The 12472-nt window shown below is 58.0% G+C and overlaps 1 protein-coding gene across 1 annotated transcript; it reads right to left on the bottom strand.

Moving 5' to 3' along the window:
* Positions 1-2045: 2045 nt before the first annotated feature.
* Positions 2046-8413, bottom strand: LOC123770406 (mucin-22-like). Its single transcript, XM_069339532.1, has 5 exons — positions 7937-8413; positions 6704-7636; positions 2685-2836; positions 2341-2471; positions 2046-2098 (listed from the first exon to the last, which is right to left on the bottom strand). The coding sequence occupies exons 1-5, from the start codon at positions 8411-8413 to the stop codon at positions 2046-2048; spliced, it is 1746 nt and encodes a 581-aa protein (XP_069195633.1).
* Between the last annotated feature and the right edge of the window lie 4059 nt (positions 8414-12472).

The following is a 12472-nucleotide window of genomic DNA, read 5'->3' as shown; positions in this document are numbered from 1 at the left end:
GTGGTGCATGAGGGCCCTCCAGGGTCACCTGTGGTGCATGAGGGCCCCCTCCAGGGTCACCTGTGGTGCATGAAGGCTCCTCCAGTGTCACCTGTGGAGCGTGAGGGCCCTCCAGGGGTCACCTGAGGGGCGTGGGTACCCTCCAGGGGTCACCTGTGGAGCGGGAGGGCCCTCCAGGGTCACCTTTGGTGCATGAGGGGCCCTTCCAGGGTCGCCTGTGGAGCATGAGGGCCCTCCAGGGTCACCTTTGGTTCATGAGGTCCCCTCCAGGGTCGCCTGTGGTGCGTGAGGGCCCTTCAGGTGTCAACTGTGGTGCCTGAGGGCCCTCCAGGGTCACCTTTCGTTCACGAGTTCCCCTCCAGTGTCACCTGTGGTGCGTGAGGGCCCTTCAGGGGTCACCTGTGGGTGCGTGAGGGCCGTCCATGATCACCTGTGGGTGCGTGAGGGCTCTCCAGGGTCACCTGTGGTGAGTGAGGGCCTTCTAGGGTCATTTGTGGAGCGTGAGGGCCCTCTTGGGCCACTTGTGGGGGCGTGAGGACCCTCCAGGGGTCACCTGTGGGTGCTTGAGGGCCCTCCAAGGGTCACCTGTGGTGCGTGAGGGCCCTCCAAGGGTCACCTGTGGTGCGTGAGGGCCCTCCAGGGTCACTTGTGGGGCGTAAGGGCCCTCTAGGGTCACCTGTGGGGCGTGAGGGCCCTCCACGGTCACCTGTTGTTACGGCCGTCGCGGGTCGCAACCGGGTTCTTTCTCTGATGTAAGTAGAGTTTGGGTATCTGGCCCCAAGCTAGTAGTGACTTTCAAGGGATGTGATCCGTAATGCAAGTTAATAAAAGGGGAAGGGAAATAAAGGCAAAAACGTAAAAATATAATTAACACCGTCACCATAAATAATATAAAGATTATCACAAGGGGGAGGAATAAACACTATAATGTACAACGTTGTCTTCTTCTGAAGACTCTGGACGTTCACGGTGCTCACGATGCTAAGCTCTTGGTGCTCTTGTGGCCTTACGATGAATCCTTCGATTCTCTTGAGTCTACCCTGGCCACGGGCCAGCCAAATCACAGTTCCACTGGGGGCACCGTCGTGGAGGCCATCAACCACAAGTCCAGCCGGTAGCTGGCAGGTTCCAATCAGCGACGCTGGTTAGGCCACTCCATGACCGATACTAGGGTAGCGAACCCTAGTCAGGAACCTCGTGTGATCCCACAGGTCACTCTTCTTTCCACAACACCCCAGTGGTTAAGCGTCTCCACCAGTCAGTCCCGGGTATGACAATCCCTCAACTGCCACTTCACAGGCAGGCTAACACCACAGTGTTCATCCGGGGGGCGACTCACAGCTGCTGCAGCAAATACTTGGAGACAAGATGGCTGCCTTGGGTAGACTGATCCAACTTCCATTACAGCAGTCCCAGGTCGACTCTGTAATCAGATACGTCATCAGTAATAGGGACACACTAAGGCACGTCACTTACCGGCTCAGACCCAAACGCCCACCTATCCACTCCATAGATGGCATTGCTGTCTAAGCGCCACCTCACCAGAGGTCAGCAGCGGCTGTGTTATGAGCTGATCATGACGGGAAACTAGCCCTTGTGGCTGGTATTTCCTGTCCTCACTTGATGGCGCCGTCCATTTGGAGGGGGTTTCGAGAACTGACCCACAGATGACGTGGTCGTCACTGCTCCGGGCTCGGACGCTGGGCTCGGGTCCGTAACACCTCCCCACCAAAAGGAATTTGGTTTGGGGTTCTATAAAGAGAAACACAAACCAAATTAGTATGGGGACACAACTCCAAATGGACTCACGTACACTAAGAACTGGAATGGCGAGGATGTCCTGTCCACAGAACTGTTCTGATGGGAAACTCTGGCACAGATGCAACTTGCAGATGGAAGGCGATGACCTGCCTGATGTAATTTTCCACACCTCCACTGCGATGTCAAGCAGGGGCATATTCTCGCGTGCCTCGAGTAAGGATTGGTGTAGACACGCTCTGGGGTGACTCGACACTTCCCAGTGTCTTGGCACCGATGATGGCTGCTCACAGACGGCATTTCTGGTACCGTTCCGGCAGTCCTTCGGGGAGACAGGAACCTGGAATACAGGGGTCTGATCATTTAGAGTGACAGCGACAGTAAGCAAGTCAGTACTTACAGCATACACCTCTACTAGGCCCACACCTAGTTCCAACAGGGCTGCTCGTATACCGCAGATGGTGTCTGCTCTGCCACCATTAGGTCGACCAACGTTCCGCATAATGCAGCTTCCAGGCTCAGCAATCATGCAGGGGGTGTCAACCTGTCGGAAACAGTCACTCATAAAATCATCTTTCGTACCTCCTGTATCTACCATCACCTTCCAGGTCCCTTCTTCGACTGCAACACTTACGGTGCACGTCTCCAACCCCTGGGATCTCTTCACGATGTTCATGGGAGCCATCATCTGTCGGGTCGTCCACTGGTCCTTACTGAGAACACACACGAGAATAAAACAAAATACCGCTAAGAAACATTTGGTTAACTTAGGGACAAGTTTCATGAGCTTGTAATGTCCATAGCCAGCTATATCCATTAGCCTGGTTTGGACCGAAGAGGGCACTAGACCCTTCACACATACCTCACATACCTCCGACGTCTGGGGAATCTCTGGCCGGTTCAATGAACGTGGTATCTTGCCATACCGCAAGTACTCATCTGCCTTCGCTCCAGACTCTGGGGTATTCGTGGGTGTCTGTATAAGAGGCCTCTCTTCCTGCTCAGTTGCTTTTGCCACCATAACCTTATGCTTCTTGTCGGGAGAAGAATCAGGAGACTCTACTAGGATGCTCTCGATCTGTCGGGTAGAGGACAAATTAAACATGTTACCTGATTCCGGGTCTGACTGTACCTGGACATTACCACTGCCTGCTTTTACCTCAGACCTTGCTGTTCCGGCTGACTCGTCCACAATCTTGGGATGATTGGTGCTCCAATCTGTCACCAAGTCGTTGGCTAGTATCACGTCAATCCCAGCTATAGGTAGGGTATCGACTACTGCCAACGCACATGTGCCGCTGAAATAAGGCGAGTCGAGATGTACCGGCACTAAGGGGGCGACATACTGCGTCCTAGGAAACCTGACTAGGACAACCTTTTGTCTCCTATCCACACTCATTCCCTCGGGTAACGAGCTACTCACGATCAGGGACTGGGCCGCTCCACTATCTCTGAGCACTACAACAGATGTACCAGTATGACCACTCGATACATACCCGCTTGAAGTGTGAGGGGAAAACAATCTGGATTCTTCCTGACTAGTCATCAGGGACGGGGTTCCCTCTGGTGGTTCACACAGCTCACTAACATCACCTCCCTACGTGGGCCGCTACCTCTTCTGCCTCGGCACATAGCAGCTACATGCCCTTTCTGCCCACAAGTCCAGCACACCATATTCCTCCTCGGACTCCGATGTTTCGGACTGTTAGGACTAGTCCTTCGAGGGCTACTTGGAGGCGTCTTCTCAGCGCTTCGTGGGACGGGTCTCTCCTCTTCCTGATGAGGTTTGTCAAACCGGCGTGGGTAATTCCTCGGGACGTACTTAGCAGAAGGCCTATGCGTTAAGATGTACTCTTCAGCCATGGTGGCTGCTGCACGTAAGGTCTCTACCTGTTGCTCTTCTAAGTATGTCTTGAGGTCTCCAGACAAACAATCCTTGAAGTCCTCTAACAGTATGAGCTGCTCGAGGTCTTCTTTGGTCTCCACCTTCCGAGAAGCACACCATTCCTGGAAAAGTCGCTCCTTGATGGTCGCGAATTCGGTGAAAGTGTGCTCTGAGGTCTTCTTCAGGTTTCTAAACTTTTGCCTGTATGCCTCAGGTACCAATTGGTACGCCATGAGCACTACCTTCTTCGCCTTGTCGTAATCGCCAGAGTCATCAAGGGACAACGTGGAGTAGGCGATTTGGGCCTTCCCAGTCAAGACGGACTGTATCATGATGGCCCAATTCTCCTTTGGCCACTCCAAGGAGGCTGCGACTTTCTCAAAGGCCGCGATGAACTTCGAAACTTCCTTCTCGTTGAACTTCGGGACCATTTTGATGTTCGTCACCGGATCGAAAAGACTTGTGTCCGTCGTTTGCCTCCGACCACCGCTTAACCGCAATACTTCTAGCTCATGTTGTCTCTGTCTTTCTTTTTCTTCTCTCTCTCGCTGTTTCTCTTCCCTTTCTCGCTCTTCTCTTTCTCTTTCTCGTTCTTTTCTCTCTCGTTTCTCTGCTCTTTCTCGCTCTTCTCTTTCTCGTTTCTCAGCTCTTTCTCGCTCTTCTCTTCTTTCTTCTCGTTCTAATTCTAAACGCCTCATCTCTAATTCTTTTCCTAATCTCTCTCTTTCCATTTCTTGTCTTTCTCTTTCCATTTCTAATTTCTTATCTTCTCTCTCTCTAACTTTCTCTTCTCTCTCTTTAGCGATTTCTAGCTTTTTCCATTCTATTTCACGATGGATCTCAAGTTCACGCATTTTCACAGTAAGTAAATTTATATTTAGTTCACTCTCATCACTTTCGACATCACTGCTCTTACCTTCCTTTTCAGTGGAAGCTATTTCCTCACCTTCCTTTATACTAGGTGCCTCGCCTTCCTGTTTCTCCTCTGCCTTCAAATGCCGGTGAACCTTGGACAAGATCTCCACACGGGAATCACTGGCACGGATCTTGATCTCCAGGTAGGCACTCACCAGTACGAGTTCCTGTTTGCCCAGATATTTTAATCTGGCAAGACAGTCCTCCCTGTTCAGAAAAGCCTGAACATCGTCCAGATCGTCGATGGTCGATTTTTCTGCCATTGTCACCTAGATGGAACACTAGCACTTAACACACCGCTTTCACTTTAGCACTTAACGCACCGAGCACTGTTCTACGTCAATATTGCACTTTATCGCGCCAAACACTGCACTTGCCAATATTGCACGTAATTACTCCGGACACCGCGCTACACAATATTGCACTTAATCACAGCGAGCACATCGCTCTACAATATTGCACTGAACCACACCGAGCACCGCACTACACAATCTTGCACTTAATCACAGCGAGCACCGCACCGCACAATATTGCACTTAATCACAGCGAGCACCGCACCGCACAATATTGCACTTAATCACAGCGAGCACCGCACTACACAATCTTGCACTTAATCACAGCGAGCACCGCACTGCACAATATTGCACTTAGTCACTCCGAGCACCGCACAGGACGTATAACGTCCTAATAGTCACACACAGGGGGAATTATTTACAGGGATTACGCTACTTCACCACCCCTGTCAAACAAACTTGACAAGGGGTCGGATCCCGCTGGGAATGCCAATTATGTTACGGCCCTCTCGGGTCGCAACCGGGTTCTTTCTCTGATGTAAGTAGAGTTTGGGTATCCGGCCCCAAGCTAGTAGTGGCTTTCAAGGGATGTGATCCGTAACGCAAGTAAATAAAAGGGGAAGGGAAATAAAGGCAAAAATGTAATAATATAATTAACACCGTCACCATAAGTAATATAAAGATTATCACAAGGGGGAGGAATAAACACTATAATGTACAACGTTGTCTTCTTCTGAAGACTCTGGATGTTCACGGTGCTCACGATGCTAAGCTCTTGGTGCTCTTGTGGCCTTACGATGAATCCTTCGATTCTCTTCAGTCTACCCTGGCCACGGGCCAGCCAAATCACAGTTCCACTGGGGGCACCGTCGTGGAGGCTATCAACCACAAGTCCAGCCGGTAGCTGGCAGGTTCCAATCAGCGACGCTGGTTAGGCCACTCCACGACCGATACTAGGGTAGCGAACCCTAGTCAGGAGCCTCGTGTGATCCCACAAGTCACTCTCCTTTCCACAACACCCCAGTGGTTAAGCGTCTCCACCAGTCAGTCCCGGGTATGACAATCCCTCAACTGCCACTTCACAGGCAGGCTAACACCACAGTGTTCATCCGGGGGGCGACTCACAGCTGCTGCAGCAAATACTTGGAGACAAGATGGCTGCCTTGGGTAGACTGATCCAACTTCCATTACAGCAGTCCCAGGTCGACTCTGTAATCAGATACGTCATCAGTAATAGGGACACACTAAGGCACGTCACTTACCGGCTCAGACCCAAACGCCCACCTATCCACTCCATAGATGGCATTGCTGTCTAAGCGCCACCTCACCAGAGGTCAGCAGCGGCTGTGTTATGAGCTGATCATGACGGGAAACTAGCCCTTGTGGCTGGTATTTCGTGTCCTCACTTGATGGCGCCGTCCATTTGGAGGGGGTTTCGGGAGCTGACCCACAGATGGCGTGGTCGTCACTTCTCCGGGCTCGGACGCTGGGCTCGGGTCTGTAACACCTGTGGTTGCGTGAGGGCCCTCCAGGGTCACCTGTGGTGCGTGAGAGCCCTCCAGGGTCACTTGTGGGGCGTGAGGGCCCTCCAGGGGTCACCTGTGGGGCGTGAGGGCCCTCCAGGGGTCACTTATGGGGCATGAGGGCCCTCCAGGGGTCACCTGTGGGGCGTGAGGGCCCTCCAGGGGTCACCTGTGGTGCATGAGGGCCCTCTCCAGGGTCACCTGTGGTGCATGACGGCCCTCTCTAGGGTCACATGTGGTGCATGAGGGCCCCTCCAGGGGTCACCTGTGGTGCTTGAGGGCCCTCTCTAGGGTCACCTGTGGTGAATGAGGGCCCCCTCCAGGGTCACCTGTGGTGCATGAGGGCCCTCTCCAGGGTCACCTGAGGTGCATGAGGGCCCTCCAGGGTCACCTGAGGTGCATGGGGGCCCATTCAGGGTCACCTGTGGGGCGTGAGGGCCCTCCAGGGCCACCTGAGGGGTGTGAGGGCCCTCCAGGGCCACCTGAGGGGTGTGAGAGCCCTCCAGGGCCACCCGAGGGGTGTGAGGACCCTCCAGGGCCACCTGAGGGGTGTGAGAGCCCTCCAGGGCCATCTGAGGGGTGTGAGAGCCCTCCAGGGTCACCTGACGGGTGTGAGAGCCCTCCACAGTCACCTGACGGGTGTGAGGGCCCTCCAGGGCCACCTGAGGGGTGTGAGAGCCCTCCAGGGTCACCTGACGGGTGTGAGAGCCCTCCAGGGTCACCTGACGGGTGTGAGGGCCCTCCAGGGCCACCTGAGGGGTGTGAGAGCCCTCCAGGGTCACCTGACGGGTGTGAGAGCCCTCCAGGGTCACCTGACGGGTGTGAGGGCCCTCCAGGGCCACCTGAGGGGTGTGAGGGCCCTCCAGGGTCACCTGACGGGTGTGAGAGCCCTCCAGGGTCACCTGACGGGTGTGAGAGCCCTCCAGGGTCACCTGACGGGTGTGAGGGCCCTCCAGGGCCACCTGAGGGGTGTGAGGGCCCTCCAGGGTCACCTGACGGGTGTGAGAGCCCTCCAGGGTCACCTGAAGGGTGTGAGAGCCCTCCAGGGTCACCTGACGGGTGTGAGGGCCCTCCAGGGCCACCTGAGGGGTGTGAGGGCCCTCCAGGGTCACCTGACGGGTGTGAGAGCCCTCCAGGGTCACCTGACGGGTGTGAGAGCCCTCCAGGGTCACCTGACGGGTGTGAGGGCCCTCCAGGGCCACCTGAGGGGTGTGAGGGCACTCCAGGGTCACCTGACGGGTGTGAGAGCCCTCCAGGGTCACCTGACGGGTGTGAGAGCCCTCCAGGGTCACCTAACGGGTGTGAGGGCCCTCCAGGGCCACCTGAGGGGTGTGAGGGCCCTCCAGGGTCACCTGACGGGTGTGAGGGCCCTCCAGGGCCACCTGAGGGGTGTGAGGGCCCTCCAGGGTCACCTGACGGGTGTGAGAGCCCTCCAGGGTCACCTGACGGGTGTGAGAGCCCTCCAGGGTCACCTGACGGGTGTGAGGGCCCTCCAGGGCCACCTGACGGGTGTGAGGGCCCTCCAGGGTCACCTGACGGGTCTGAGGGCCCTCCAGGGCCACCTGACGGGTGTGAGGGCCCTCCAGGGTCACCTGACGGGTGTGAGGGCCCTCCAGGGTCACCTGACGGGTGTGAGAGCCCTCCAGGGCCACCTGAGGGGTGTGAGGGCCCTCCAGGGTCACCTGACGGGTGTGAGGGCCCTCCAGGGCCACCTGACAGGCGTGCGAGCCCTCCAGGGCCACCTGAGGGGCGTGAGGGCCCTCCAGGGCCACCTGACGGGTGTGAAGGCCCTCCAGGGTCACCTGACGGGTGTGAGAGCCCTCCAGGGCCACCTGACGGGTGTGAGGGCCCTCCAGGGCCACCTGTGGTGCATGAGGGGCCCCTCCAGGGGTCACCTGTGGGGCGTGAGAGCCCTCCAGGGCCACCTGAGGGGCGTGAAGGCCCTCCAGGGTCACCTGACGGGTGTGAGAGCCCTCCAGGGCCACCTGACGGGTGTGAGGGCCCTCCAGGGCCACCTGAAGGGTGTGGGAATCTCCCATCAAGTGTTTCTTAGTATGTTATTAGATGATAAATGGGCTGTATCAGTATTTGATTACTTGTTAGATATTTCCACTTCCACAATACTTGGGGGGTAGACTTAATACTGCTAAATCTACCTTATAATTTATATATAATTGAATCAATTCAATGTTAAATATTTGAGTAAATAATTTGTTATGGGGTTAGTAAACTACAATTATCCTAAGTGTGATTTACATGGCTTAGCTGTAACGCAGATTAGTAGGTATGTGGCTGATAATCCTGCGAAAGTCAGTCAGTTTCTAGGGTAGCGTGGCGAACACGTGACTCAAAGTTGAGGCGGCTGGCTCCCTGTTGTATCTCTCCACCCTGTGGAAAATATACTCTGTAACTCCAGTAAGGTTCATATGTATTCAGTTAATCTCCAAGAAAAGGGATTAACTGCCTAAAAGGCGTAAACTTACTCTGGATGTTATATTTGTCTTGCGGCGTAATGGCCGGTTATTCTAAACAGTAATTATGGCCGTAAAATCTTACCTGATAAGTAACCACCGACCGAACGCAATGTCCCTTGTTGCAGGAAGCCGGCAGCAACGTCTGGGAGTCATGGGTAGACGGATGTTCCCAAAATAACACGATGCTAATATGCTTGCTTCCACAGGGATCCGCGCGAGATGTTCCTGGTCTGAGCCTTTGTGCGCAAGTGACGCTCCCGCTTCCTCCTCTCTCGGTGCAGGCCCGGGAAATAAGTCACGTTATTCAGTTTGGTTCTGTTCTCTCCCAAATTACTAAGAAAATGAAGCAGAGTTTAGACTGGGATTAAATAATTTGTTCTCATGGGATCTGGGGCGGCTGACGCAATAGCAGCCATAGATAGTAAGAAATTTTTGGCATTCCTATACTAGGAATAAATAATATTAGTAGATTTAATTTCCTAACACAATACTTCTGTATTACTGCGTTAGAAGTTAGTATTTGAGGTGTCAGAAATTTCCAAAAAGGGTCCTGCAGGGTCTCCTGTGTGGTGTGAGGGACCCTCCAGGGTCACCTGTGGGGCGTAAGAGCCCTCCAGGGTCACCTGTGGGGCGTGAGGGCCCTCCAGGGTCACCTGTGGGGCGTGAGGGCCCTGCAGGGTCTCCTGTGTGGTGTGAGGGACCCTCCAGGGTCTCCTGTGTGGCGTGAGGGACCCTCCGGGGTCACCTGTAGGGCGTGAGGGCCCTCCAGGGTCACCTGTGGGCCGTAAGGTCCCTCCAGGGTCACCTGTGGGGCGTGAGGGCCCTCCAGGGTCACCTGTGGGGCGTAAGGGCCCTCCAGGGTCACCTGTGAGGGCCCTCCAGGGTCACCTGTGGGGCGTAAGGGCCCTCCAGAGTCACCTGTGGGGCGTGAGGGCCCTCCAGGGTCACCTGTGGGGCGTGAGGGCCCTCCATGGTCACCTGTGGGGCGTGAGGGGCCTCCAGGGTCACCTGTGGGGCGTCAGGGGCCCTTCAGGGTCACCTGTGGGGCGTGAGGGCCATCCAGGGTCACCTGTGGGGCGTGAGGGCCCTCCAGGGTCACCTGTGTGGCGTGAGGGCCCTCCAGGGTCACCTGTGGGGCGTGAGGACCCTCCAGGGGTCACCTTTGGGGCGTGAGGGCCCTCCAGGATCACCTGTGGGGCGTGAGGGCCCTTCAGGGGTCACCTGTGGGGCGTGAGGGGCCCTCCAGGGTCACCTGTGGGGCGTGAGGGCCCTCCAGGGTCACCTGTAGGGCGTGAGGGGCCCTCCAGGGTCACCTGTGGGGCGTGAGGGGCCCTCCAGGGTCACCTGTGGTGCGTGAGGGGCCCTCCAGGGGGTCACCTGTGGGGCGTGAGGGCTTTCCAGGGTCACCTGTGGGACGTGAGGGCCCTCCAGGGTCACCTGTGGAGCGTGAGGGCCCTCCAGGGTCACCTGTGGGGCATGAGGGCCATCCAGGGTCACCTGTGGGGCGTGAGTGCCCTCCAGGGTCACCTGTGGGGCGTGAGGGCCCTCCAGGGTCACCTGTGGGGCGTGAGGGCCCTCCAGGGTCACCTTTGGGGCGTGAGGGCCCTCCAGCATCACCTGTGGGGCGTGAGGGCCCTCCAGCATCACCTGTGGGGCGTGAGGGCCCTTCAGGGGTCACCTGTGGGGCGTGAGGAGCCCTCCAGGGTCACCTGTGGGGCGTAAGGACCCTCTAGGGGTCACCTGTGGGGCGTTAGGGGCCCTTCAAGGTCACCTGTGGGGCGTGAGGGCCCTCCAGGGTCACCTGTGGGGCGTGAGGGCCCTCCAGGGTCACCTGTGGAGCGTGAGGGCCCTCCAGGGTCACCTGTGGGTCTTGAGGGCCTCCAAAGTCAACTGTGGGGCGTGAAAGGGCCCTCCAGGGGTCACCTGTGGTGCGTGAGGGCCCTCCAGGGTCTCCTGTGGGATTTGAGGGCCCTCCAGGGTCACCGGTGGGGCGTGAGGGTCCTCCAGTCAAAAGTGGTGCGTGAGGGCCCTCCAGGGTGACCTGTGGGGCGTGAGGGTCCTCCAGAGTCACCTGTGGTGCGTGAGGGCCCTCCAGGGGTCACCTGTGGGGCGTGAGGGCCCGCCAGGGTCACCTGTGGGGCGTGAGGGGCCCTCCAGGGTCACCTGTGGTGCGTGAGGGGCCCTCCAGGGGGTCACCTGTGGGGCGTGAGGGCTTTCCAGGGTCACCTGTGGGACGTGAGGGCCCTCCAGGGTCACCTGTGGAGCGTGAGGGCCCTCCAGGGTCACCTGTGGGGCATGAGGGCCATCCAGGGTCACCTGTGGGGCGTGAGTGCCCTCCAGGGTCACCTGTGGGGCGTGAGGGCCCTCCAGGGTCACCTGTGGGGCGTGAGGGCCCTCCAGGGTCACCTTTGGGGCGTGAGGGCCCTCCAGCATCACCTGTGGGGCGTGAGGGCCCTCCAGCATCACCTGTGGGGCGTGAGGGCCCTTCAGGGGTCACCTGTGGGGCGTGAGGAGCCCTCCAGGGTCACCTGTGGGGCGTAAGGACCCTCTAGGGGTCACCTGTGGGGCGTTAGGGGCCCTTCAAGGTCACCTGTGGGGCGTGAGGGCCCTCCAGGGTCACCTGTGGGGCGTGAGGGCCCTCCAGGGTCACCTGTGGAGCGTGAGGGCCCTCCAGGGTCACCTGTGGGTCTTGAGGGCCTCCAAAGTCAACTGTGGGGCGTGAAAGGGCCCTCCAGGGGTCACCTGTGGTGCGTGAGGGCCCTCCAGGGTCTCCTGTGGGATTTGAGGGCCCTCCAGGGTCACCGGTGGGGCGTGAGGGTCCTCCAGTCAAAAGTGGTGCGTGAGGGCCCTCCAGGGTGACCTGTGGGGCGTGAGGGTCCTCCAGAGTCACCTGTGGTGCGTGAGGGCCCTCCAGGGGTCACCTGTGGGGCGTGAGGGCCCGCCAGGGTCACCTATGGGGCGTGAGGCCCCTCCAGGGTCACCTGTGGGGCATGAGGGCCCTCAAGGGTCACCTGTGGTGCATGAGGGCCCTCAAGGGTCACCTGTGGTGCATGAGGGCCCCTCCAGGGTCACCTGTGGTGCATGAGGAGCCCCGTCCAGGGTCACCTGTGTTGTATGATGGCCCTCCAGGGGTCACCTGTGGAGTGTGAGGCCCCTTCAGGGGTCACCTGTGGTGCATGAGGGCCCACCAGGGTCACCTGTGGTGCATGAGGGCCCTCCGGGGGTCACCTGTGGGGTGTGAGGCCCCTTCAGGGGTCACCTGTGGTGCATGAGGGCCCTCCAGGGTGACCTGTGGTGCATAAGGGCCCCTCCAGGGTCACCTGTGGGGCTTGAGGGCCCTCCAGGGTCACTTGTGGGGCGTGAGAGGGTTCCTCCAGGGGTCACCTGTGGTGCATAAGGGCCCTCCAGGGTCACCTGTTGTGCAGGAGGGCCCTCCAGGGTCACCTGTGGGGCTTGAGGGCCCTCCAGGGTCACCTGTGGGGCGTGAGAGGGTTCCTCCAGGGGTCACCTGTGGGAGCGTGAGGGTCCTCCAGGGTCTCCTGTGGGTCTTGAGGGCCCTCCAAAGTCATCTGTGGGGCGTGAAAGGGCCCTCCAGGGGTCACCTGTGGTGCGTGAGGGCCCTCC

This window comes from Procambarus clarkii, chromosome 42 (genome assembly GCF_040958095.1).
Source record: "Procambarus clarkii isolate CNS0578487 chromosome 42, FALCON_Pclarkii_2.0, whole genome shotgun sequence".
In the NCBI taxonomy this organism is placed as follows: Eukaryota; Metazoa; Arthropoda; class Malacostraca; order Decapoda; family Cambaridae; genus Procambarus; species Procambarus clarkii.
Note: the sequence above shows the minus strand (reverse complement) of the source record. Positions and strands in the feature narration are given on the sequence as shown.